Here is a 27409-nt window from a genome sequence, read left to right on the forward strand (position 1 = left end):
AGCCATAAGCCTGCGTCAAAAAGAGCAATTGTCATCTTATATTCGGGAGTGTTGAGAGTCAACGAAGCGTAACGGTTTGCTTTGGGCGGCACGTGGGTTGGTAAACACTACGTCGGGTCGATTTCGTCTGGAAGCACATCCCAGCATGCTGTGGGCAGCAAATATCAGAGCTAAGCGATATTTACCAAGGGCAAAAGTTTAAACTTTCGGTTTACGCCAGGACTGGTAAATGCATCAGTCTATTCACAGGCGTCATTTTCTTGTTGTGGAATAAACAAATGCGACGGCGAATTGGGTCTTTGCCTCTTGGCATTCACGTCTGTTTTACAATTGTTTGAAAGTTATAATTTTATATGTTGTGTTGTTAAGTCTTCGTTAAATTGGGCGAGCTTTTAGCCAGATACAGTTGCTGTTTTGTGAAACAATTTATGACAAAACAAGAGAGCAGTTAAATTTATTTTTCATGAACGCTGGAAGAATTGTCAGAAAATGCAGATTAAGGTAACGGTGTATTCCGAGACCAGGTGCACTGCTAATTCCCCAGCCCGGTTCTGATGCCTTGAGCTTTATAGTTGAGTATTAGCACAGGTTTATCATCCTGGAGCTTGCGATAAGGTGGCAAACAAAAAAGGTCGAAAGCGGCAGGCACCTACGTGTGTGTATATGTGTGTGTGAAAAGGACTTAACGCTCACATAGCCGTAATAACCGCAGCCTTATCAGACGCTTGTGAAAGATGAAAAGCGTCGCTGTGGCCGAACAGCTCGTACGAAGTGCCCCGGAGTTTTTCTCACCGGCGACTGCTTGCGCCCTGAAGCTGCGTATTAAGGTCGAGACAGCTCGTGGAAAGAAAGGCACGCGCTATGCGGTCGGTTGCCCGAAAGTGCCAAACTAAGAGCTGTCTGGCCCTCAGGAGGCACTAATTGTGTCTTGCGTGGCCTTGGAGTTGCTTGATTAACCGTAAGAAGTATTGGAATGCTAGGTTATGAGTCGTTGTGCTTGCTGGCTTGTTTGCAGAGTTCGATAATTGCGAGAGGTTAAATTTAAACGTACGCTAACGCTAATTGTGTATACATTTTTTAAGGCGCTTCGTTTTAGGCAATATCTTGGCACGCAGTCACGGGTACTGCCATACAACCTAGCTTATGAAGCTTTCCATATGTGGACGACGCTGCTTTTCAGATACAGCCGCGCAGTCGGAAGTGTATTGCATGTGAACAAGCAGTCTTTACAAGGTCACGACGAATTTGGCATCACCAAACACAGCAGACGGGCCGTCTGACGTTTACCTCCGTTAACATAGTTTGCAGTTAAAAGAGGACTTCAAAGCATTGGAAAATTAACAGCGTCTGACGGTTCAAATCCAATTACTCTTGTCTATATCTCTAAGCCAGATTGACGCATTGAAATCAGCTTTGGGTGATTGTCATGCTGCAACTGCCAATAGCCTATTGTGGAGTACCGTCGCACTGAAGTTCCAAACTGGAAAGATGCGTTTTTACGTAACCTCACACAAAGGAACTTTGCTGCTACATGCGGTAACGGTTTTACTTGTGAGCGGATTTCTCAACCAAGTCGCCTTTGTAAATGCCGCCACCTCACACGAGCAAATCCGGTTTGATTCAGAAAGCGGATTGTCAGGGATACAGGAGATGGATATAAGCGGTAAGATTTTGTTTTGCTTGTCGCTAATCTCAGCTGAGGGAAGGTAATACCCTGAGCCGACAGTGTATCCGCTTAATTTTAAATTGTTTTTTTTGTGTGTGCAGCATTATTTGCTTCTTTCGGAAAGAGCAATGGCCACGAAGACACCAACAGGGATTACGACGTAACGCATCCAGTCAGGGTAAGCCACACTGGGGAGTTCCTGTCACACAAGGTTGACTTTGCAAACATTGAGCGCGGTTCGCGACGCCGACGGGAAATTGACGGTGAAATTGCCGCTAATGAAGAACCTCTGTACCTGAGGTTGCGGGTCGGCTCTCGCGAAGTGACTCTTAACGTCAGTGCCAATAGGAAATTGCTACACTCCAATTTCGTCGTGGAGCGTCTACGCGACTTGGAATCGGCCCCAGACGCCAAACTTCCTCCCCACCTGCGCTCATCCATTCGACGGGGAACCACCTGGCCCTGCCATTACCGCGGTCATGTGATTGGCTATGACCAATCAGCGACCGCCGTATCCACATGCAATGGACTGGTAAGTGTGTTTCTCAGGTTTTTACACCACTTGCGCATTCGAGAGTGCGCAGGCCGTGGGTTTCAACAGTCTATTTTAGTTGTGGGTGTAGGGTTTTGTCACGTGATACTCAACGAATTTGGAGGCTATGCTGGTAATTGATTTCGTGGATTCGATACCAGGGCGTTTCGGTGACTGATGGCCAAATATGGTTGGAAAATTTGACCGTTTCGCGTTTTCGCAGACGCCATTGCGTTCTTTGGATTTTAATTACAACCTATGCATTCCTACGAAGATTTACCTTCCACGGAAAATTGAAACCGCATGTCGAACCGGTCGTGAGCGTCGGCATTGACTGAAGAGTGTCAGCGATTTTTGACTGTGAAATTCCCACGGTTGGGTTTTGGTTAAAGTTATTTATTTGTTCTCAATAAAGCTCCCTTTGGTGCGACACAATTTTCTGCGATGCCGTGCAGTCAGTGTATGTCGTTGCCAAACCAATAGCCGTGGGGATTTGTGGTAAAACATTGATCTCTGTGCCCGACTGCGTTCACGAAGTTTAGGTCTCGAAAATATGCGAGGAATCCGTAAATGTTTATTGACTCGAATAAACTTAGGAAGCTTTTCTATCGATGGTTTATTTAGGGACTCAGCGTATATAGGCAACCTGTACCTTCGCACCAATACAGATGTCGGCACTATCTTCGATTCGATCAACCATACCAATTACTACTACATAGAGAGCATGAAATGCAGTGTTATAGATGCCCGCGAATAGTTTTAAAATTTTTAATTTACTTAAATAATAATTGTAGCTTGCTTTTCCTTTACGTTGAGCTTCATAATTATATTAATCGTCAAAAACCAAGATAAACATGCTTATTGGTTAAAAGCAACTAAAAACACATAGGCCTGAAACCCAAAGCGCTAAACAAACCAAATATCAAGCGCTAATTGATTTTCTGTTTTGTTTAATGACACTGCCTTGATCGGCCTACGCTTTAAACCAAGTGCGGAATGCCTGATTGACATCAAAACTATGTTGTTGTGTTACGTCGAGATTGAGTAATGCGGTAATGGCCGGTTTACGAGGCAAGCCACATAATCATCACAATTACATCTGAAATTATTTGAAGATTTCTGCGAAGTCAGCTGAATTGCTCGCGTGGGCCAGTTTGGTAACATCTCCATTTGCTGCATTTGACTGTCCCTTGGCAAACAATGAAAATATTCAGTTTCTTCCCGTTACATACCTCGTAATGTTTTTCGGAAGGACTGAAAGACCCATTTATGTCTAGACAAATGTTGATTCAGGTAGTTCGTTTTTACGATTAAACGACCAACGGTTACGCACTCGAGTCGATAACAAAACGCTTTTGTTTTCTGTGAACAAGAAGGAAGTTAATGTCCCCAGAAAAACAAACAAAACATTTCGTTTACGGGAAGTGTGTTGTTAGATTGGGGAACTAATAGACTTTGTACGACGTGCATTATTTGATGGGAGCATTGCACCTCCAGTGATATAGCAAGACCCACCGTTTGTTAAGCAGAGATCATAAGTAAATATCCCGTTAAAAGGTATCGCCTCCAATACCCAAATTCTTTACTCGACCCAAATCTGCCTGGTCGGCAAATATTGAAGCATCATCTTGGGGCAGATGAACAAACATGCCAAGCAATGTTCAGTCCAATTTTCGCGCAAAAGGAAACCCTTTGCATGAGTCATGTCTAGATGTAATGACCCCATGCCACGCAACTTGTCCGGTTAGGGTTTATTACTGTGGGCATGTTTCACATTTCAATTTCACGTCTGATACGTCACATGCGTATCCAATACACAATGATCTTCAGAGCTGGATCCTGTCAAGCTTGGACCTCCTTTAGCTTGTCTGTTGCCATGTCAACTAACCAATTGGAAGCGTCGAGTTTGTGAAGGGTCCGTGTGTCGCATAAAAAAAAAATTTTTTTTCGGGATTGTAAATCTGACAACAATTCCATATGGTTGATCTTTGCCTAAAAACCGTCCGTTTTGTATTTTTCCACACGAGTTACGACATACAAATATCCGATATGATGCATTGCAGGAGGAGTCATTTGCAACACAGTTACGAACGCGTCATTTTCCGAAAATAACCTGTATAGTGGCTGCTTGAACAAGGTCACGCCTCACACATTCGCATTCCAAGCCTCAACCTTATACTCCTTTGTACGAAAGCAATCTCTGTGAAATTGACAGCGACGTTGATATCCCCCTGAAGCGGCAAAATTGTCGCCTATGTGTCGCATTTTGTCCGCGGCCCCCAACAAGAATACCCCTGTTGTACACCAATGGAGAAAAACGCCCTGGGACGCTGGGCGGCGCTTTGGTGTTGACACAGTTATTCGCCCGCAAACGGATATTACCAAAGGGTTGCCATATGGAAAATGGGCGGTTTCTAAATCAAAGAACGTCCCTGCCAATGAGAGGTTGTTGATATGCCTTTGTTCTTTGAGATATATTTTCGCTTTTTTTGTAAGACAGCTACGCTTTTTTTTCGCTTTTTTTTCGCTTTTTTTTGTAAAGACATATACATAATAGGCTCTGGGGTTGGGATTCATAAACGTGCCGTTTGGGAGTTCGCGGGCGAGTTGTGGGGTCCTCGTGGGGGCTTATGAAAAGTCTTGTGTACTTAAAATCACCTCATGACAAACCAGTCAATTTACTGACGTATAACTCGTCACAAAGATATGATTCAAACAACATGGCATCTTACCTATACTCAATTTTATACAGGCCAAATGATGACTCAACATATCAACGTGTTTTGACTTTTTAATTTTATTGTGTTATTACATTTTTTTCGCTATTTAAAACTTTCTGATCACGTCAGAAAAATGCGTCATGTGAAAAAAGTTTGAGTTCCCAAGTTCCAGGGGAATTTTGGGAGATTTGCCGCTCACAAGTTGTACAGAGCTGAAGTACTCCATCGCAAGGTGATGGCTCAATGCATTTTGAATGGTTCTGAGCTTAACTCACGGTATTAACTTTGCCTTCTTTGTATGTAACACTTGGTGATATATGTTTGGTTGCTATGAGATTTTGAATGACGCTCCATCGGGAAATGATGCTATAGCAGACATTTTCAGCCTTTATCAAATTTACATAATCAAACCTTTTCTGTTACACCACCCCAAGCAGATATACAGACCTTTTATCTTTTTACACTTTTCCACGCGGAACCGTGAATGTTAAAGTCTTGTTCAAATTGTTTGCCAACTAAATGCCACGGAATGTTTCACATGACGGTTTGTGAACTGTGAGTAATCCACGAATCCGTTATCTCTGCAATTTACTTTTAATACAGATTGCTTTTTACTTCAAGTTTAAAGCAATCCACGCACTTTTGTTTAATTGAACATCAAGTACACCTTTTGACGAAATGTAACAAAAACACATTACGTAAGTTTCACTGTGATAAAAACATAATTCAACACTGTTGCGATTATTCAATTTCGACCAAATCATCAAGGGTTTCAAGGTTTTGTGCCATAATTTCGTCGTTTGAGTCCCCTTGGGACGACGGGTTTTCAGAACGGTGTTCGCTTGGGCTGTTGACATGTGTGTCATTCTACCATCACATTACTTGCTTTTTTTCGGATACGTCGAGTTTTTCAGTGGATTGGAAGTGTATCAATACCTACACGTACTAAAAGCGTGGACACAAAGTTGTTCTAGTAACATTTAAAATTGAATTGAAAGTTTACTTGTGTCACGTGAAAGAAGCGCTGCTGGTTAGGTAGATTTCATGTAGTAAAAACAATTTATTGCTGCCTACACGTAGTAACATTGACATAATTATATGTTTTAATAGACTGGATTAATACGTCTACAAGATGGCGACTATTTTATTGAACCGATGACGCAATCATCTGATGACGTCACAGCCCCGCATCCACACAAGGTCTATCAACACAAGGGCAGGACAAAACGTTCTACCAGTGATCAACCAACTAGAGTTGAAAGAAAAGGTTTGTGTTTCACTTGTGTGTTTGATGCGGTGAAGGTTCGCATGTTTTCGTAATGTTACAGTGGAAACTCATCATTCAAACGTTGTATATTTTGTGAGAGAATTTGGCAAAATATATGCCATGTTGTGGTAAAAGTTAGTGGTGGGTTATCGTCAGTGCCGTTTGGATCAGTTATTTTCTAAATTTATTTTTAATATTTGGTTATTTTGTGTTGCTACACTCGCATTTCCTTGTCATCATACACTGAGCACTGAGAGACTTCGCCTCAATGCGTCTTGCAGTGTATCGCCTAAATGCGGCTTAACATATAAATACAGACAGATTAAAGCATAAGCATAAGCGTCTGTCTCTTCAAAGCATTCAGGTCTTGACAGTGCGGCCTTAGCAATACGTTGTATGTGTCAAGACCTGGCAACGTTACTAGACTTATCGTCACAGGGTCAATCCACAATCAAAATAAACAATTAAATATGCCGAAAATCGCCCAAGGGTTCAAACTATTTGAGTACACATTATGATAGCGTACTACATTGTTCAAGATCATTCTCGCTTTTTTTGCGAAGACAGGTTTTTTTTCAGTTTGTATCGCGTCCCACATTTTAGTTCATGCCAATGATCTGCCAATGTGGGCGGGGAAAATTATGATGAGAAAATAATGGACTTGCTGTCGAAGCATTTGTGGTTTTAAAAACTGGCATCTTTTGTTGTGACTATACTGCATTTTAAGCAAGTACTTTTTATTTTCTTGTGCTCAAAGCACATCTGGTTTCTCCAACACAAGATTTGTATTTTGCAGGAAAGCTACTATTGTGGCAGTTCAACGTAAATTGCTAACAAGAAACCCGATTCCATGTAGCGTGTTTGTTTGGTAAATTTCTTGAGGTTTGAAAAGATTTCCATTATTGTCCTTTTCCCAGTGCATGTTTGTATGCAAAATAAACAAAGGCCATACCCCAGGGCAAACAGCATTTTCCATTCTCAACACGTCGCTAGGAGAGGATTTGTGTAAAATAAGAAATACCCTAAGAAACACAGCATTGGTTGCTATAATAGAACTACAATGTACTATACTAGTGATGGAATTGACCCGAAATCGACAATATGTTCAAAGCATAGGTTTAACAACAAGTCATGCATTTGCACAGAATCTGATGATCATTTCCTTCAAGCAGTGAGCAACAAATTGAGTCAATCAAAACACAACGATTCGTCGAATGCCGGAAAACCATTTTGCGGTGTGACAGGTAAAACGCAAGAAGTTTCCGAACTGCCTTGTACTTAAGTGTTATGACGTCACAAAGTAGTATGTGGTATTCGAACGCATCAGTTGTTTCCTTTCACAAATGTTTTGCGCCTGATGTAAAATTTACACAAATGGGTTTAAACATTTAAAACCCGTTCGCGGTTTTTGTCTAGTTTGTTGATTTTAGGGGCAGGGCTTTTGTTGACCAAATTTCCAATAAGGTTGATGTCGTGAAATAGAAATAGTACAGGTAAAATGCTTCAAGTGAACTCTTCAAGTTGTACAAATACCTACCGCAGATATGGGGCAAAGCTTTTCATAAATTTGATGCGTTACATCTAGCTTGTTTAAAAAATTTCAGTAAGTTCTATTCTGCCTATTTTACTTCTAAACATTCTAAAGCCCCAACTTTCTAAGATACGAAAAGTCGGTATCAGTCCGCCATGAGATCTCGTGCCAACTGGGAGGCAAAGCGCAAAAGTGCTGTCAAGGTTGTTGGATCCTCGAGTCGCCGCAAACGTTCTCTGAGCCTCGAACAGTGGATCGAGATGATGTTGGTTGTGGACAAGAAGATGGTCGAGTATTACGAAGCTTTCCACGAAGGGGAGGTGGAGAAATATGCGCTGACCATTGTTAACATGGTATGTAAAGAAGGATTTTATTAAATTTTAAAAATGTACATTATTGTGGTGGGCTATCTGCACAGGATGATTGCAATTGCAACATTTACGGAAATTCTTGTACTTTTGTGTGTAAAAAAAATTTTTGATTTAAACTTCGACTTCAAAATGGCATCACAGTGGATCAAAAAATTGTAAACGTGGCTCGTAAAAATGCTGTCTCAACTTCGTAGTAAACCAAAACACCTGCAAAACGACTGGTACGCCTAAAGCAAAATTAATTTCTCGTACATCCAAATGCCTGGTTGAAGTTCGTCAGGTATACTCGACTTACCAAATATAGAAGGGTTTAAAATTCCAGACATTTTTCCCTTTAACCTGTTTATTGAATGCGTGAAAAGGCGGTACTTATTTTAGCCGGTGATTTCTCTATGATCATCGCACGGGAGTGTGATATCTGGATTTGTCTTGTCCACAATTGAATCGTATTTCGCGTAATGTTTGCCACTCCGATGGTGGTCTTGGTGATGGGACACATGTGTAGTATTGGTGTTTAACCGCATTATGATTAAAAGGCTGCATTCTACTTTTGTCTTGTGGACAATTGCATGGTCAATATATATAATAACCATCCAAGTATGTTTTGAATTCGACTTAAATGTGTTTGTAAATCTCTATTTTTAAATAAAATATTTTTGAGTGGAGTATTTTTAAGTAGAAAGCCACATGTATCCACGAAATACAATATGGTCAGCTATCTGCTTTGTACCGTGGGGACCAACTTCACATTCAAGTCCATGTCTTGACTACAACACCCGCTTTTTCACTAATTTGGGCTGCATGTCACCTCAAACTACTTAAAAGTCGCTAAACTGTTCTTCGAGTGGTCCTAAAAAGGTCTTGGTCTATTCATCTTCACAAAAAGCTCCCCCAAGCAGCCGCAAGACATTAAACTATCAGCTCTGTTCGACGTCGCTGAGTTTTCGATGGGTTTTCGTTGACCTTTATCACCTTGCCTGTTGTTTCAGGTGTCTGAGCTTTTTCACGACGCCAGCATTGGTAACTCTCTCCACGTGACCCTGATTCGTCTCATCATACTCGAGGGTGACGAGGTGAGTGCGCGTGATTGGTGCTCAGCCATGCGTAACCCCGTTTTGCAGGTCGACACCCTTGACCGCGGGGCTCTAATCGCATTCGCCTAAGAAATCCCTCTCGTTTCCCGTCAATCTCCCGGGACGAGCCCGGTGTCTTGTTGCTAAGTAGGTCGGCGTGCGCCGGGGACGTGAGATAATGCAATTAGCGTCGCTTAGGCGGCAGCGGACTGGCACGAAGTCACAGCTGATTGAGGTAAGGATGCCACCGTTTAAACCTCGTTCCAGATCAATCAACTCGCATTTCAAAAGTGCCGTCTGACTCAGAGTGTTGGATTTGCATTGATGCCGTCGTATAGGTTATATGGGTATTGCGTCTTAATTAATGGCGTTGACATGCGAGAGACTCTTGGCAGAGTCCGCTTGTGCATTGACGCTTGTGGGAATTGATCGAAGCTTCTTACGTTATTCGTCGCTTTTTGCCATCTATTTCGGTGAGAACATGTTGCGAACACTACGTATTCATAATACAAGTATTAAATTACCCGTATATTGATGTCTTTCCACACGTTTGTTTGAAGTCAACTTTGTTATTTGAGAACGTCTCGGTAAACCTCGCCACATCAATAAATATTGGCTTTATTATTACTTCACGTTTCGCCTGTGTAAGCTTCTCAATGGTTAAGAAACGTCATTTTCCTTTACTGTTTGTTTAAGCTGTAGAAATTTGCCGGTGAGATAAAACGCATGAAAAAGTTTATAGATACCACAAAAACGCAATCACTCTGTTAAGGCTTGTAGTGATTGATGTTGCAAGGCATAAAAGTAAGCTTACTACATGCGTATTAACTTCACTCCCATAAAGTGCAACGTGTGTGGCAAGCTTATTTCGCCAGTGTTAAGACCAGAGTACACGCTATTGCATCTCCAATGCTGCCTTGTGGAAGGGGGGAGCTTTAGAATTGATTGCGCGAGTTAGAACACGACCAACAATTTCTTGGGCTTTGATTATTTTTATGGTAGACTTAAAACAAATGTTGTATTCAGACTTACGTTTGTTTACATTGGGGTAATTTGAGTACAGTAACGCCACAGTTGTAAGTCATTAGGTGCATTTAGCATTTGCGCCTGCCCTTTGTAACCATGCGCCTGATCTCTGACGTGCTGAATTGGTATTTTTGCCTGTTGTAAAAATAACCTTTGCCTTGCAGAAAGCGCTTAAAGTAAGCCAGCATGCAGGGAAGACTTTGGACAGCTTCTGCAGGTGGGCGAAACGAATGAACCCGAGAAGTGATCGCCATGCCAACCACCATGACGTGGCAGTGTTGCTTACCCGGTGAGTTAACTGACATCTTGTGATGGGCAACATCCGTCAAGATGCTCGACCCGAGTATGTGGAAAACGCTTGCCCAGAATAACAAGAGTTCGAATCCCGGTGCGGTTAAAAATACAAAATATAAACCAAAGTTTTGTGGGAGAATTCCGTTGTGGTAAAAAAATGTTGTTTTTCTCCTGAAAAATCACGCTATATAGGAAATGAATTTATCATCACAAAGCGCACATGCGGCAATCATTATACTGCTGTCCATCACACATTATGCTTCCTTTGAATTTTTTCCGGTTCAGTTTACCTGCAGGTTTATGATCCTGGTCTCCTTGCATGACGTGCTTCAAGATGTTGAATTTGCAGTCAGAAAAATACTAGTACACAATGGGTCACTAACTTTTCGCTAAATTGATCCACTTACGTCTGTGCAAAATAAAAATCTGTGTGAGTTTTAATGGTTAGGTGTGAACAGGACAACCACCTGTTATATTTGGTTATGCATTTCAATTGAAATACTACACTAAATTATAGCGTTAGTATTCGCACAGATTTATATGTCATATGGGCTTATATGTGGATTAAGTTTTGAGAAAACCCTGTGACCCGGTGTAATAGTATCTTCCTTGCAGTCACAGCTGGTGTGGTACTTTTTTTGTTAGAATATGTTTTGTGCATGTTTCAAGAAATAAAAGTACATAAAATAAATCTCCACCGAAAATACGATTTTTATTCGAGAAAAGATATTTTTTCAACTTTAGAAAACAATAAGCAACTTCAACCGACAACAGACATGTAAAAGAACCTAAGTTTTTTCATTCATTTAATTTACCCAAGCTAGAGTTCAACACTTGTACTCTGGAATGTTGTTTAATGCACAGAAAACACACATCGGTATTAGTGGTCTATGCCAATTCATGCTCGGTTAAATCCTGTCAATTATTGTTTGTTGTTCGCCTTTGGTAGGCTGTAAACAATTTATCATTCGTTTCCAGGAGGAATATCTGCAGCAAATCGAATACATCATGTGAAACGCTTGGACTCGCTCATGTAGCCGGCATGTGTCAATCTCACAGAAGTTGCAACGTGAATCAAGACACGGGATTGTCGGTTGCATTTACGGTGGCACACGAACTTGGGCACAAGTAAGCAAATGAAAAGTATTGCCAGGTTTTCACTCACGTCAACTTTCCATAATATTATAGATAGTCATATGACTGCAGTCTACCTAGTTTGCAAATTATCCAACTACTTTAACGTCAAATTAATGAAGAAGTTTATCGAATATGGTTGCATTTGCACCATGGTCGACGCAGCATCGTCTCGCGCCACACGAATTGTGGAGCACTGACCTACAAAAATTTAGGTACCACGCACCAGCATGTGAAACGTGCAAACCGGGTGGTAGACCACCAAGGTGGTTGAACTGCTTCTAGCATGCAAATATATCTTTGGAGGAAGGGTTGTTGGAACTTGGATACGTTTTATTGGCTCCCGTCCAATCTATGGGCTTTTGAAGCAGCTCGGATGTGAATATAATGATGATAAATGCGGCGCCGTTGTCAAAGGCAGGCAATTTTAATCTGCTCTGTCATCGTTACACTGTTTGCTTGTTCTGTTTTTTCGATCCAGGAAAGTCACTCTTTATCGCACTGCAGTGTTTGTCGTTGGCATTTGCTTTACACTGTAGGCTTAACCTGTTTTGTATACAAGCCCATTATGAATTTTGCACCTTTACTTTCATGTGTGTAAGTCAAAACTTTTAAATTGTCCAAAGTTGCATTTTTGTGAAACATACAAATGTAAAATATTGCTGAGACTAAACAACTCTGTCTCAGAAACGGAATTCATTTCCTAAACATGCTTCAAGTGTCGATGGCAGCCAGTTAACCACAAAAATGCCGACAGCGGCGGTTTTAACTAATATTTACGAAATTTGTCACGCCCCTTTTAACTAAACATTGAAACTCGACCTTAATGTTGAACCAGTGTGAATTCAGTGGCACAAGATAAATTCCTGCAATTGTTTCACGAAAAAGATCCAAATGCATTGTCTCAAAATTACAAAGCCTTTTTTTAACATCTACAGTCAAGACTGATGCTTGATGGAGTTGTTGTGTCAACTGTTTGCAATTGATTTCATGCCACACATGCCCCGCACTGAAAAATTCAGCAACACAATGATGCAATAAACGCTCTTGTCGAAAAGCTGTTGCATTATTAAACAGAATTGTCTGCCGGCTGTTATAAAGATTCGACAGTACGTGACTACAGAAGTACGAAGTCTCGAGGTCGCTGTTTAATCAAAGCTTTTGGTAGGTTTTGTTCGTAAACAGGTTATCCATTAACTTTAAACGTGGTACTACTTTCTTGACATTGACTTTTTGAACACAACAGAATTGTCCAGTTTTGGCACTCTTTGAGAAGACTGACTTTTGTCTTATAACGCATACATTTTTGAACACAGAAAGAGATTAAATTATACATTTTGCATGGTTTTTCAAAACATTCGAAAGCAATTGTTGTTATTGAAGGACAACTTAATGTTGCACATACATACATTCGTAAAACTCCAGTCTTCTCCTTTACCCATTTTGTCACAACAAACGCAAGATGTTGACTGACAAAAGTTCTATGTGAATAAACCTTATTCGTTCGTCAAACCCGAACTAGTTGTTGTATTTTTTCTCCTCATTAGTCGTTCCGCTTGTCTGGCCAGGCGGTGTGGCCACTTTGACATCATACTTAGCATTGGATGTTTTAGTGATGGTATAATTGCAAAGCTGGACCACCTTGAGTAAGTTGGCAGCCCTGTATAACCCCGTGCGGGTTTAACCCATACCAAGTCGAGTGTGAAATTTTTGCGGCTCACCTCTTCCTGGTGGGAGATATTTCCGAGGCGTTATAGCATGCTCGTTTTATCTGTTCTATTTTAATTATAAGCTTTGAACTTTTTCCGCCCACTAATTTTATGCTATAAAATACATTTTTATGACCCCATTATAACATCCAGCAAAAAAAGATGCAAAAGTCAAAAGCTTGCGAAGTTATTTCGGTCGCAAACGATACGAATATTTGTACTTTGGTCATCCTAACCGCTTGCAGAGTTACTGACAGAATTGGTTGTACATTACACGGTTCTGTACTACACAATGATAATGCTACGATCACCCTCCCCATGATACAGACTTTCTTGAAAAACTAGTTTAAAAGTTTACTGCGCCATTGCGGCAATATTTCCATCACGTTTTTATGGTCGTGTGTCTATAAAGTATGTCGTTTCCCGGAAAGTTTGTTTGTATTCTTGGTTCTTTCAAATGTAGAACCTATGATCTACTTAAAGGAGTGTCGGTGCACCGAATGGCAATAAAGATCGAAGATTTACGTCTATGGTAAACACAAGCCAGTGAACGGAATAGTTTTAAAACCGCACAAGAATTTTCCCGTGGGAGCAACTGTTTGGCAAATTTAAAAAGTCCAAAAACTTTTGTTGACCCTGAGCATTGGTTACAAGCAAACACTTATTACTGCGGATGTATTGTGTGTTATATGTTGAGCGTTTTTTTTTGGATTTACCAACACAGTTTGAAAAAGTTTACCACCTATTTTTTAAACCTTCTTACCATAATGTTTTTCTTGGCAGTTTTGCAATGCATCACGACGGCAAGTTTAACAAGTGTTTTCCCGATGAAAGGCATCCCAGGGTGATGGCTCCTCATCTTACCTCCAACAATCTTCCCATGAGGTGGAGTCCCTGTAGCAGAAGATATGTAACCCGGTTTCTTGAGTAAGTGGCTGTGAAGTACACGAAAAGTAACTCGACTAGAAACAACATTCTGTAATAATTGGAAAAATTCAGTGATCACGTATTGCGCCGTTACTCAATCCGGCATGTCTCAGCGACCATGTTAGTTTATTTTTGTTACATGGAATATCATATAACATACTTTTAACAGAGTACAGGTTAAAATTTAAATAGTTGGCACAGCTACAATATTTGTCCTCAAACTGAAGTCTAACAGGTAGTTGGGCGCTTTGACATTCAAGCAAACTTTATCAGTCGAAACCAACCGCAAATTGTTACAAAATGTTGCAGCATGGGGTGCATGATTGACTCGATGATTGTGAGTCAGCTGCACTGCATGCCACGCTATCTACACAAGCGAAGCCAGATCCCACATGCAAGACATTATGTCTATTCTCCTGATGCGGTTCTATTTTCATTTGCTGTATTGGTTCATATACAGACTGGTTGTAAATGAAATTAATGTATCAGGGTAAACGCTTTTGGTATAGCAAACGCACAAGGCCACTGTTTTATCATTATAAGTACTACCTAGAACCTACCAAACTGTATGTAAGGTTTTACGGCAATCTTTAAAGATCAGTTCTTTGGCCTCATAACCGTGGCACGTGACCTTCTATTCCGAAAAACAAGTTTCTAAAATAACACCTTCGAATGTCAAAGCAAAAACTAACCTACAGTGTGCTGTGTATACAGGACCGTCGTGCTCCATTGTAACTTGCTGCCAACCCCGTAATTCCGGGCTGACGTTTTTGTCGCCTGACTAACGAGCGTGGGCCGACTACTTGACCTTCCAGTCTCATTTTTGGTCTTGGCGTCGGCCTGTGTGTAACCGATCCTTATCTGTGCTCGCTTTCAATTCTAATCCGTTTAAAAATGTGTTGCTATTGGCACCGGATTGGGCTTTCAACTTCGGCGACGATTACTGTAAGCAAATGAACTTGGATTAAATTAGTGTCAGTGGATATGGTAGATCTCTGTCAACTCCTTTCATATACGGCATAGGCACGTGGTTCGTATACACGCTTGGTTGATGATTGACGAGGTGGCGTAGGGCGAGTTTTTGGTGCCGGATTAGGGTCTTGTCACATATCTTTTTTAAACCATGTCGCTTTATTTTTGGTAAACTATTTGACATAAAGAATGATGGGTGTTCGGTTTTAAAGTTTGGGTAGTTTTTATTTATAAATTTTACCCAATTTAGTTTGGCCCTAAATCGAAATCGTTGCAATTTGATTGTGAACTAGAAAAAGTTTGCTGTTTTTCAAAAAAGGACTATATTCCACGTAAGCTTTTGCAACTTATATATGTCTGTCATTTTATCACTGAATTGTTGTTTTGCTCTTTTTACTCCGCAATCAAATCTTCCTTTTATTAATGCAGTCGCAACTGGGGATTCTGTCTAATGGACACTCCATCACCAGACCACGATAACTTCGATTTGCCTGTTGATCTTCCTGGTACAGTTTATAACGCCAATCACCAGTGTAGATTAATGTTCGGACCCACATCCAGGCATTGCCGAGGCATCGACGTGAGTTGCAACGAAGTCGAATAGACCGAAAGTCTGCGTTGGTTCAATTTTTGGGATTTTTGGTTAATTGACATTTATTCGGAATTTTTACCCAAAAAGAGAGCATTCCTAGGGTATGATGTTAAATACCGAAAGTGTTCGGGCCCCAAACCTTACTATTCACAAATTAATAATCCTTTATGATGTTTTCAGAATATTTGCAACCGACTGTGGTGTGTCCATCAGGGGACTTGCAGATCCAGGTTGCATGCGGCTGCCCCAGGAACAAAGTGCGGCAGAGGCAGGGTAGGTCTTATCTATTTACTGATCGGTGAAAAAAGGAAAGAAGCAGATTATACGATTGTTTCTTGTTGACACTGTGGCGAAAAATTGTCCAAAAAAGTCATTTGTCAATTACTGTACATTAGTAACAGAATGTTCGTCTCCCCATATGTTAAATAATTCAACTTATTTGCCCCAAATCTACAGGTGTTAAAGAATAAACAAGTTCTAGACATTGTACAAAAAATAATATTTTGGAGATAAAAAACGTTTTTTGGATGAATAGAAGATAAAAAATATTTACTTGAAGATAAATGAAGTATTTGTGGAACCAACCTTTTATCGCAGTTTTCTGATTTATACCTCTGTAAGTGCATGACATTTTTCGTAAAATGTAACTGTAGAAACAGAGCTTTTGCGATTTAAAAATGCCAAATTCCTATCATACTGTTTTTACCAAGCCAATTAAAATCTTAGTTTTACCCACAAAGCATAACGACCCACAACACTAAACTGATAAAGCCCCGCCCTACCCTCGCGATACAGGAAAACCAAACAATCAATATATCATGGTTGAATGCGCATTGTTCGTACACCACAACACAATCCAAAGGTCCGCCTTTTGGAGCAGCAACTCTGACTCACTCGTCGCTTACTTGTGGTTAACTGAGGCATGCTATTTTGATAAAACACCAACAAATGAACCCCGAATATGATTTTCTCTCATCGTGTTGAGGTTTAAATCTTGTGTGTGCGTGGGCCAAGCGTTGGTGGTTGCCATGACGATGTCATCGTAAGTTGAGCTTTTTCAGCCATCAGAAAGTTGACGGACGTATAATTGTATGGGGACGATTTGCCGCAGTTGTGCTTCGGCACTCGGAACGACCTTTGATGGAAAATAACCTTGTTTATATTTTTAGTCACGGATAACCTTTACATGTACAAAAAACTTCCACAGGTTTTCTGGGCGTTCTTTGTTTATTTCCTCATTTACACGTTGGTAATAATGCGCGAACAAATAAAAATCGAGACACAAATGATATAGAAATTGCACTTCCAACCAAATAAGCATCGGTGCTGGTCTGTGTTTGTGAAAAATCCTTCTCAGTAATCTGCGTGACCTTATAGAGGAACATTCGGTTGAGCAATTTGAGGAAAAGGAGAGAAACTCCCTCCAAAACGTTAAAAAACCCCGAAGTACGAAAAAATATACATAGCGGATCAACTTTGCTGCGTTATGTTTTATCAACAAATCGTACTCAGCCGCAGCTACCTCCCTGCCTTGACTTCTATTTTGTCCCGGCAAAAAAATAAAGCAAAAGTTCCCCGAGCATCTGCTTTAGATACAATATATAGACTAACACTGAGTGCCGATGGACGGAGCGGTGTTGGATATATTTGCTGAGGCAAACCGCTCGTCTATCAAAATTTCAACAGGATTCGCCGTGATGCATGAGTGTAGATTACGTTCACCGACTGGTGAAATACGAGCCCCGGTTCTCGGTTTTGGCCTCGCATCGTCCAGGATTCAAATCTCACTGATAGATGAGCACGGCTAAACCAAACACACGCATTCCACGGATTTTTTTCCAAGCACGAGGAGCGATAATTTAACAGTTTTTTTTCTCGCCCAAGTTCGGCTACCGTAACCACTCATACGTACTTGTGTGGCGTAGCACTCATGGCACGTATGAGTAATCAATTTATGATTTATTGGTCAGTCCGGAACTAAATGTTTTTTTTTTTCAATGGACACTTAAATTATAACTTGCAAGTGCCTATATGATTTGTCCGTTTCTTAGGAACATTGTAACCTTTCTACATACCCCTAAAAGTTCAACGTTTCAAATAATCTTAGCAATATAAAAGCAAACACTTTCGTGCGAATCGAATGTATTGGGACCTTTGTATTGCGAGAAATGACTCAATTGCTTTATGCCGACGTTCAAACACAACTATGTCCATCTCACACTATGGCTGAACAGGCTGCGCCAATCGTCGGACATGTTCAAAATAGCGTCTGCATAATGTTAGTTAGCAACTTTAAAGCTCTAGCGCTCAATTGCGATTCTGACACGTATACGAATTTTCTAATGTGTTGCAGTGGTGTTTCGGTGGTGCGTGCATACCAGTTAATAGAAGACCATCATCAGTGGATGGTGGGTGGAGTGGTTGGAGCAGCTGGAGTCGGTGTTCGAGAACTTGTGGAATCGGTGTCTCGTACACAGCAAGATATTGCGACAACCCGGATCCAAAACATGGGGGAAGTTACTGTCTTGGTCAGAGACGAAGATACAGAACCTGTAATGTGTGGGTGAGATGCTTTGATCGAATTTCAATAGACTATTTATTTGTGTGAGCTACATACAGATGGCCACTGTTTCGACCAATAAGGTCTCATCAGTGCAGCTTGGTTTTACTCTTAGACGACTTTGCCGACCTAACGGCCAGGCTATTTATTGTTTACTAGTCTTTGGGTTCTTGTGACGTACGCGTGTGGACACGTTGGCGTTTGAGAAATTTGGTTTGGAGCGATTTGTTGGGTTCATAATTTGGTATTTTTGTGGGCAAGTTTTGTTGATGTAGTTTGAAGAAGTAAATATTGAAAGAAGTAATATTTGCTGATAAAGAGATGATTCTTTCAAGTTGATTCTCGGTTTATCATTATACGCAATAAACATATCGTTTCAACATATCATTACCCCATCTTACATTTTATTCCCTGAATCCTACGGCCGAAAAAACTAATACGAGGCATTGCAGCACTGTCCGATGAAAAACGACACCAAAACCTTCCGAGAGGAGCAGTGCTCGGAATTCAACCACGTTCCCTTCAGAAATAAAACCTACACGTGGTTTCCTGTCGAAAGTACAGGTGGGATGATTATAACGCCGCTAACTAAGAACTGAGACACATGCTGCACTTTTTCAAGCAACTGTGCAAATACCGTTCACCACAAAAATGTTGATTTGGGGAGTTCTCTGTGTGTGCGGGTTTTAAGAAAAATGTCAGGTTAAAAGAGGTGAATACACACAGAGCAAATTAGTCACGCTTGAGTGGTTCGCGTAATACCAACCGATATTCAGGCGTAATTAAATGTAACAAATCGTCAATGCAAAATAACCTATTTTTTTGCCAAAAGACCCTTTATCATAATGTTATTGTTTGAAAATCAATATCCAACTTGTCGTTTCAGTTTATCCGTGCGAGCTTCATTGCTACACGAGGTCTGGGAATAAACCGTTTGCTGATCGGCTGAGGGACAAAGTGGTTGACGGTACACCCTGCTACAGTAACGAACGGGACATTTGCGTTGATGGAGTTTGCAAAGTAAGTCAATAAAAACAAAGTTTACTAAGAAATCCTTCAACGGTTCTTTTAATAGTTTTTTAACTTCTAAGCCATCTTTGTTTTTAACATAAGCGTCTCGGTTGCGACCTGAAAATCGACTCGATGTCACGTGAGGACAGATGCGGAGTTTGCCATGGCGACGGGTCATCGTGCAGTGACGTCAAGAAAACGTTTAACCTCACAAGAGGTGTAGGTACGAGACGGTGTGAATATTATAAAATATATTTCCAGTTAATTTGATGCAAAGCGATATAATGTAGCCGGACATTTACCATGGAAGAATAGTCTTGCTTTATAAATATTCTTCTGTTCAACGCGTAAACTTGAAACATGACTTTCAGAATTTTGTGATTTGTGTTTTGAACATGACGTGTTTTATCAATTATATGCCAATGTTTAAGTTTTCGCAACAAAAATGTACACACAACGAGGAATCTTGATTAACTTTTGCTAAAACCCCACGTGGCTTATTTGTACTTGTGTAACAAGTTGGACTTCATTGTAGAGTATGTCAGTGTTGGAATTTTGCCAAAAGGAGCGAGAGATATTCATATCTGGGAGAAAAAAGCAACCGGTAATTTCCTTGCGCTAAAAAATCCTGCCAACGACCAGTATTACCTGAATGGGAATCTCAAGATTTTGGTTTGTCAAACTACTTAAATTTACAAAATTTTACAACAATTCTTCTTGGGCTTATGCCTATGAAGTCTTTAAGTTTACTGCCAAGAAGGGTTTCTTGTGTTGTGCATAATGTTGTGTTCTTCGAAGTAAACTAAATTGGATGCTCTGTAAATTGTTGGACCTAAAGTGTGACATAGTGATCAGAAAAAAGACACAGCTCCGAACTAATATGAAATTCGAACCAAAAGTTAAATGTGCGGTGACAAACTAACCAGTGTCGTTTTTCTTTAGTGGGACTCCAAGTTCAAGCTTGCTGGAACCTATTTCACCTACGAACGAACGAATTTGACACAAGACAACATTACAGCTGTCGGTCCGATCACGAAGGACATTGAAGTTATGGTGAGCGCATACCTTTATCTGTGCCTACTATGAAGATTTTGTGCACTTTAATCTGACAAGGTAAAATTGCCTAAAATCAAATCAACACAAACAGGGCCTCAAGAATAGTAGTTGTATCAATGTACTTTAAAGTAGATTTTATCGTTAGAGGTTGTGTAATGGTCTCAACTGATAGATTGCAAACAATATTGCGCCTTTAAGGTTCTTTTTGTGGACGACAACCCAGGGATTGAAATCGAATATCGGATGCCGCATAATGTGAGTGCAGTCTTCCATGTGGAAGAACCGGAGTTCGAGTGGATGATGCAGAAGTGGGGTTCCTGTTCACGATCTTGTGGTAAAGGTGGGTAACGCTTTATTATATTTTGATGATTCCAAGCAAGTCAACTTATCATTATAACTGTGGGTGATTAATTGTTGCGAATTTGGGCGATACAAGATTGTCATAATCAAGTGTTCCAAAACAGTGCTCTCTTTGTTCGGTTTCTAGTATTCACTATGAGACAATGTACGTCGAAAAAGTGATGAAACTTTTTGAACGAGCAATGAAAGAACCTTTTTACTTAACTGTGAAACTCATTTGATCTTCTGTTTTGAAAGGTATTGAACAAATAGTGTTGGGCACATGATTCACGCCCGTGTACAAATAAAGCCAGCATGTTTTCGACTGTGTTTGATATGTCGTTATGTCGTTATATGCAAACATTATGTGTGACTCAGGTGTTCAATTGTCCTTGGCGATATGCGTCGAAAAGAAAGCTGGGATTGTGGAGGAAGATTTCTGCGATCCGGAGAAGAGGCCGGATGACAAAAGGAGGAGTTGTCATCATCAACCTTGTCCTGCTGAGTAAGCTTTTATCACTATTATTAATTCAAAAGTAAACACAATATGACTAGGGGTAATCCTAAATTTTATAACTTGAATTTGTGTTTTGAAAGCAGTTTATCCTTTTTGGGCGTTTTAAAACGCGGCTGATGTTTGACAAACTTAAACAAATAATTTGTTGGTGAAATGTCACGTGCCTAAAAATGTTAGGAGCCTATATAAATTCAAGTTTGTGTTGTTGTTTTTCCATAAACCTCGGATAATCCTATAAAACGTTCAGTTAATTTACAACGATGAATCGCAGATGGTTAGCTGGTCCTTGGCAACCGTGCTCCATCACCTGCGGAGGTGGAATTGGTCGTCAGAGAAGAATCATCAATTGCATCCGGAGTCTTGATGCTACGGAGCAGATCTTCCTCAAGGGCAGATCGTGTGTTAAACTTGAGAAACCTGTCCACGTACGTCCGTGCCCAGCTGCAACAAACGTTCCTTGTCCTATGTGGAGGTCTGGTTCGTGGAGTGATGTAAGTTCAAAGAAAACATTGTTTGGGTGACAAGTGACGAAAAAAACACCTTTTGAAATTCTGAACGTTGTGGTCAAGATTTATATCTTATGTCTGATTAACAACTAAAATTACAATTTAAAATATACTGCTCTTTAGGCATAAAATTAACGTGCTGTACTGTTACGCGTGGTTTCGTCTGCCATTCAGCGAGACTTCATCAGGTATTGATACCTCAATTTCAACGTAAACCACACTAAAACATTCAGGGACACAATCTAAAATTACAATCCAGTGTTTAAAAAAGCATAATTTCACTCGTACTAACGCAAAAGTTTTTGAAGCACAACTGAAGTTTGCAATCTTTTATTTCAGTGTTCAAACCAGTGTGGTGCTGGACAACGCAACCGCACAGTGCAATGTGTGACTTACTTTTACCGTGACGTCATCGTGCTCCAGGGCAGTGACGTGGCGTTGATGGACGACGAAGTACTGGACGAGCTTGACAGTGACGACCCACCCGGATCACGTGATGTGCTTATCGCGGGCGACACCGCGCGGCTGATTGTGAACAAGATCACTGTGACAAAGAGAAGGAGAAAAAAGACAAGGAAAAAGAGCTTTTTGGAGAATTTAGATTTCCAAATAGTGCGGGATGAGAGGTGCGATGGCGAGGAGAAGCCACTGGCTGTGAAAAGATGCTCAAGGAGGATTTGTACTACAAGGTAGCACTCGAAATAAGGCAAATGAAAGGGTATATAGAGAAAGGTGGTGGTTTTAAATGCCAAATGAAAACAAATAATTTTGAACTACAAAATGAGTTATTTTGATAAAAATTTTAATTCAAAATTTATGTCCCGTAACTTTAAACAAAATACGTTGCTAAGTTTTTACTCACTTAAATATATGATTCTGGACATAGTGTTACAAATGCTAACGAAAGGGATATTTTGGGGTTGCAAAAAGATAGTTTTGTTTTTTTTCTTTAAAATTGTTAGTTTTTTTTATGAATACCTGCTGACCTGTTTTTCCAGGACAGATGGAAAATCGCTTGTTTTTAAACTGTATTTTTAAATCAATTGGAAACAACCTTGTTTTTTTTGTGGTTTCGTCAATTATTAACCATTCCTTATTTTGTCATTGCTATTATTCTGCTTCTAATTTTGTTTTAATTCTTTCAGATCCTAAAATCGTTGTCTTAAAATATTGATATCAAATCACTTTTCAGTTCACCTGCAACTTCACCCGTGCCTCTACTGGATGTCTTTCAAGCACGAGACCCTTTGCTTCAGATAAAAAGCAACGCTATCCCCCATCGTAGACTGGAAAACATTGACGGCCACGACATCCCAGACTCTGGGGCCGAGTTACCACAAAACTTATTACTTAACAACTCATCACGTCGTCGAAATGGCTCCAATGACCTCTTGGATGTTGTGGATGAAGAAAACATACCGAACAGAATCCCTGGTAGTGGTGACTATGAGGAGGCACCGAATGGGGTTCATCAGATTCCTGGAAACGTATCCCTAAACACTTCTTCTGTTGAAATGACGTCCACAACCACAGCTACCACTACGACTGCTGCCACTGATCCTCCTATTCCAACTCCGAAGCCGATATGGTTGACTGGATATTGGGGTCACGTGAGTCATGATTTTTTTTGTGACTTACCCTGTGTCACATGCAAAACATAAATCTTTACAAATTTATAGAAATCTTTGTAAAAGTGATCTGGTATTTACAAACATTTGCACCACAAACTCACAGCGTCATCAAAAATATCTTTCAAAGACAATTGAAAATAATAAAAAAACAATGAATTACACTGGATCGGTGAACCAAGCCACCCTGGTAGGCTGACAATCAATAACCGCATCTGTAGTAGCTGAGTAAAACTTTTAAGTCAATCTTTCAGACAGCTCTTTTAAAGACGTTTTTATTGTTAGCAGAAAAAAATATTTTGCCTGAAAAGGGCATCATCAATTTCTGCGAAGAGTAAAAACAAAAGCAACCTAAAATAACTAAGAACCAAGCGAAGGTCTACACACTAAGTCACGCTGGCCTTACATTGAAATCACAACATCTTCATCACAGTGTTCAACAAGCTGTGGAGTCGGGGCGCGGATTCGGCACGTGGTTTGCAGTGCTGATGATGGTGGATGTAACAACAGCACTAAACCTCCACCAGTGCAAAGGTGCAATCTTAAACCATGCGCTGTTTGGATACACGGCGGATGGACCAAGGTATAGACTTGTAGAGTATATGTGGTTCAGTTTTATTTACATATGCGGTATATTAGACATTAGTTTGGTTGTGTTTGTTCACATTCTAGTGTTCAAGGTTGTGCGGACAAGGATTAAAGTACAGAAAGGTTCAGTGCCAGAATGCGCGCACAAAGCAACTTTTACGTCCGTACCATTGCAAGACCGTTCCGCGTCCTCGGCAAATTAACGCGACATGCGACATGAAGAGGTGCTTACCATGGAAGACATCTCGTTGGAATAGAGTAAGTGGATTTGTTGGAACTTAATATTGGTTATATACACTTAAACGTAAATCACTTCGCGTTGACATAATTTCGCATAATTTTTCTTTTCTTTTTTTACTTTTTGTAGCACGTTTCTTTCAAAAGCATTGCATAAGTGCACGTTCTTGTTAGATACCCATTTCCGTACAGTGATAACAGGTTTTATAACGGCGTGAACGAAAATAACTACGTGTGCTTTCAAGTGCAATGTCACGTGCGGGTCTGGCACTCAACGTCGTCGCATCGCATGCTCCAGAGAGGGAATGTGCAATCCAATGCACAGACCACCGATAATGAGGCCGTGTATGCCAAAGAAGTGCGTGGAATGGAGGACGTCGACCTGGGGACGGGTATAACGCTTTGTGTGTCGGCGCCACCACCAGCTTGTACGAATGATTCACTGCCTGCAAATGTCGAATTTACCTGCAGCTTGTGTTATGCTCACGTACGCATAAAGCTGTCAGAGCCAAACTGTAGGTTTTTCTTTGTTTTAGAGCCATTGCGTTTTTGTACCTCACAGCTTGCCTTTCCGTGTCAATGTGGCTAAAACAACCAAATACGTTTTACTTGGCCAGTAAACGGATACTTCGGGTCAACACATTGCTTTTGCCACGTTTTTCAGTGTTGCACAATTAGTCCTTGCCTGCAGCTGATTTCAAAACCTGCATGGTTTCTGTCGTTAACTGTTTTCAACCTGCCTTGCCACTTAAACCAATATCATTGGCCTATACAACAGGAGAAATACATACAAACAACCTATATTCGAGCTGGAGTGCCAAGGAAACATATGTAAAGAGCTGTTCTATTAAACTAGGCGCACATTACTAACATCAAATTTTGATGCATTATGCTGCTTGCGATATAAAAGTAGGCAAATAACTTACCGTTTTTGTTCTGGCCGAATCGTTATTTTGTGTTAACATTTGTTCTGTCGATTAAGTATTATTCTAAAAGCCACGAAAACTCACAAAATTTCGTTTAATTGACATTGAAGAATTTATGAGGCTTTTGCTTGCAGTTCCAATATACAGCTTTTACAATTGAAGCGCTTGCCTTTTCATGTCGATTACATATGTGTTGTTGTGCTCTGAAACACTAATTTTGCCTGCTAAACCCACGTTTCCATATTGCTGTTTTGTGCAAATTTCTTTGCTTGCTGTCGTACGTTGCGTCACTATCTAGTTGTGGCAGGTAGCTTTGCATGACAGTGACACGTGTCACATTCACAGGGTAACTGAATAAAACTGCCACTAATTGCATATGTCGTGTTGTTAGCGTCGAAGGCTTATGAATCAGCTCACAATTTGCTCACAAATTTGCATGGTTGCTGTATCGACTTACTGCCACGCTTCTTAGAAAGTAGGCAGTGAGAATGTATTGGTTTTATATTTATTAATTACAAATTGCTGATGGAATGAATACTGAAATCATATTCAATATTTGAAAATTATTCTTTGCAAAATTTTGTTTGAAATTTAAGAAGTTGCTGTAGTGTTTATGTGTTGCAAGATCCTACCCAAATTGTCGGCAAAAACAAATTGAAAAAATGTTTTGATAAACATCACAAACCTGTCAATGAGAATTGCTATTTGTTAAAGGATGCATACGCAACACAACTTGTTTTTCCCTGAGAAAATACTCATTTTCCCCTTGAATTGACATTTTGCAAAACTAACCCGTTATTTCAGTGCTCTGTCAACTGTGGAAGTGGCTTGCAGCATCGAACAGCGGAATGTGTTGAAAGAGATACGGGAAAGACGAGCAGTCAGTGCAGCGAATCACTAAGGCCGAATACTTCCAAAAAATGCAACCAAGGAATATGTCGTGTTACCGAGTTCGGTAAGTTCCATTTACGCGTATTGCATTTCAATTAAATGCATTCGTAATAAGATGTCTTTACCATTCAGTCATATTGACTTCTTTTACTTACAAATTGGGGTAGCCTACATCAGAAAATGCTAGCTAGATCAATGTATTTGACGTATTGGGTTACATTGTTTTCGTTATTTCCGATTTTTTGTAGATTTCAGTTCTTGCGTTGGGGATCGTTTGAAAACAGGTTTTTGTCGTGTTTTGAAGAGTTGGGGAAAGTGCGTCCAACCTTCTCTCGCCATACAGTGTTGCACAACATGTAAAACCTTTACAAGTGTGCGAAGAAACAACAAAATTGAATAAACATGAATTAGTGGATGACTACAAACTAAATAATGAGATATTGGGCCAATTTTTACTAGTTTGTATGTTGTAACAGCTGGTTGGTTTTACAGTTTTACGGTCCCAAATCGCTGCATATAAATTTAAAACTGTAGTGCGCAGTCTATAAAGACGTACACACCGCACTCATAATGACATACAAACTTTCAGGTTCATTTGCGTAAAAATGTTGGTTCGGATCTGTATTTTTGCAAACTGTTTTGTTACATGCCTGACAAGTTTAAAACCAGGCCTTTGTCATCACTCCGCTTCTAAATTTCTGGAAACAATCACCATCGACTGTAGTTGTTTTTATTGTTAAAATGTACATAGTATCAAAAAGGCTACTTCCGTGACGCTGCAAAATATTAAACTAAAAAGTTATGATTTTTATTTTGTCGCGATACTAAAACCAGTAAGGTTGCACATTGTTACGCCAGAATAGGGATTATCTCGCAACAATCATGACATTCCGAAAAGTTTCAGTGTGCACAAAACTCGATTTCTAGTTTTCTTTTGTACCCGAAATACTTCAAAATTTTTATTCTTCCAGCTTCTTGACCAAGTCGTCAGCATATAACAGTAAGACTATGAAGTATTAAAATGTTTTTTGTGTGTGTTATTATTGTTTTCATGGCTGTACTATACGCGCATCGTCGTACTGTATCTTTTCATGCAACATACACCAACTATCGTCAGCATATTTAGCGAATTTTGTCAACAGCCAACGCCGTGTTAATTTTAATCACGTGTTTTCTCGAGACACGTCATACAAGCTTTTCATGCGTTCTGTATTTGCTTTCTGTTTCATTTCATGTGCTGTTGAAGCTTTAATAAAGTTTTATCACAAAAGAGCCACCCTTACGTTCGCACCAGAGCGTTGTTATTGCTTGTACTTCGATCGACTTATGACAAGCG

General features: G+C 40.2%; 1 protein-coding gene across 1 annotated transcript; it reads left to right on the plus strand.

Moving 5' to 3' along the window:
• The first annotated feature begins 1088 nt into the window (after positions 1-1088).
• On the plus strand, positions 1089-27345 carry LOC145897232 (A disintegrin and metalloproteinase with thrombospondin motifs 12-like). The gene is made up of 27 exons (XM_082985425.1): positions 1089-1663; positions 1768-2198; positions 6029-6185; positions 7331-7429; positions 7846-8069; positions 9077-9160; positions 10351-10475; positions 11459-11608; positions 14107-14250; positions 15652-15802; positions 15995-16087; positions 18168-18377; positions 18827-18938; positions 19261-19394; positions 19488-19608; positions 19921-20057; positions 20328-20438; positions 20640-20781; positions 21159-21285; positions 21569-21788; positions 22143-22492; positions 22996-23413; positions 23865-24014; positions 24104-24277; positions 24502-24648; positions 25987-26137; positions 26322-27345. Exons 1-27 carry the CDS (start codon positions 1489-1491, stop codon positions 26471-26473), a joined length of 4689 nt encoding a protein of 1562 aa, XP_082841551.1. The 5' UTR covers positions 1089-1488; the 3' UTR covers positions 26474-27345.
• Positions 27346-27409: the final 64 nt, after the last annotated feature.

The sequence above is a fragment of the Ascidia mentula genome, chromosome 4 (genome assembly GCF_947561715.1).
Source record: "Ascidia mentula chromosome 4, kaAscMent1.1, whole genome shotgun sequence".
NCBI lineage: Eukaryota > Metazoa > Chordata > Ascidiacea > Phlebobranchia > Ascidiidae > Ascidia > Ascidia mentula.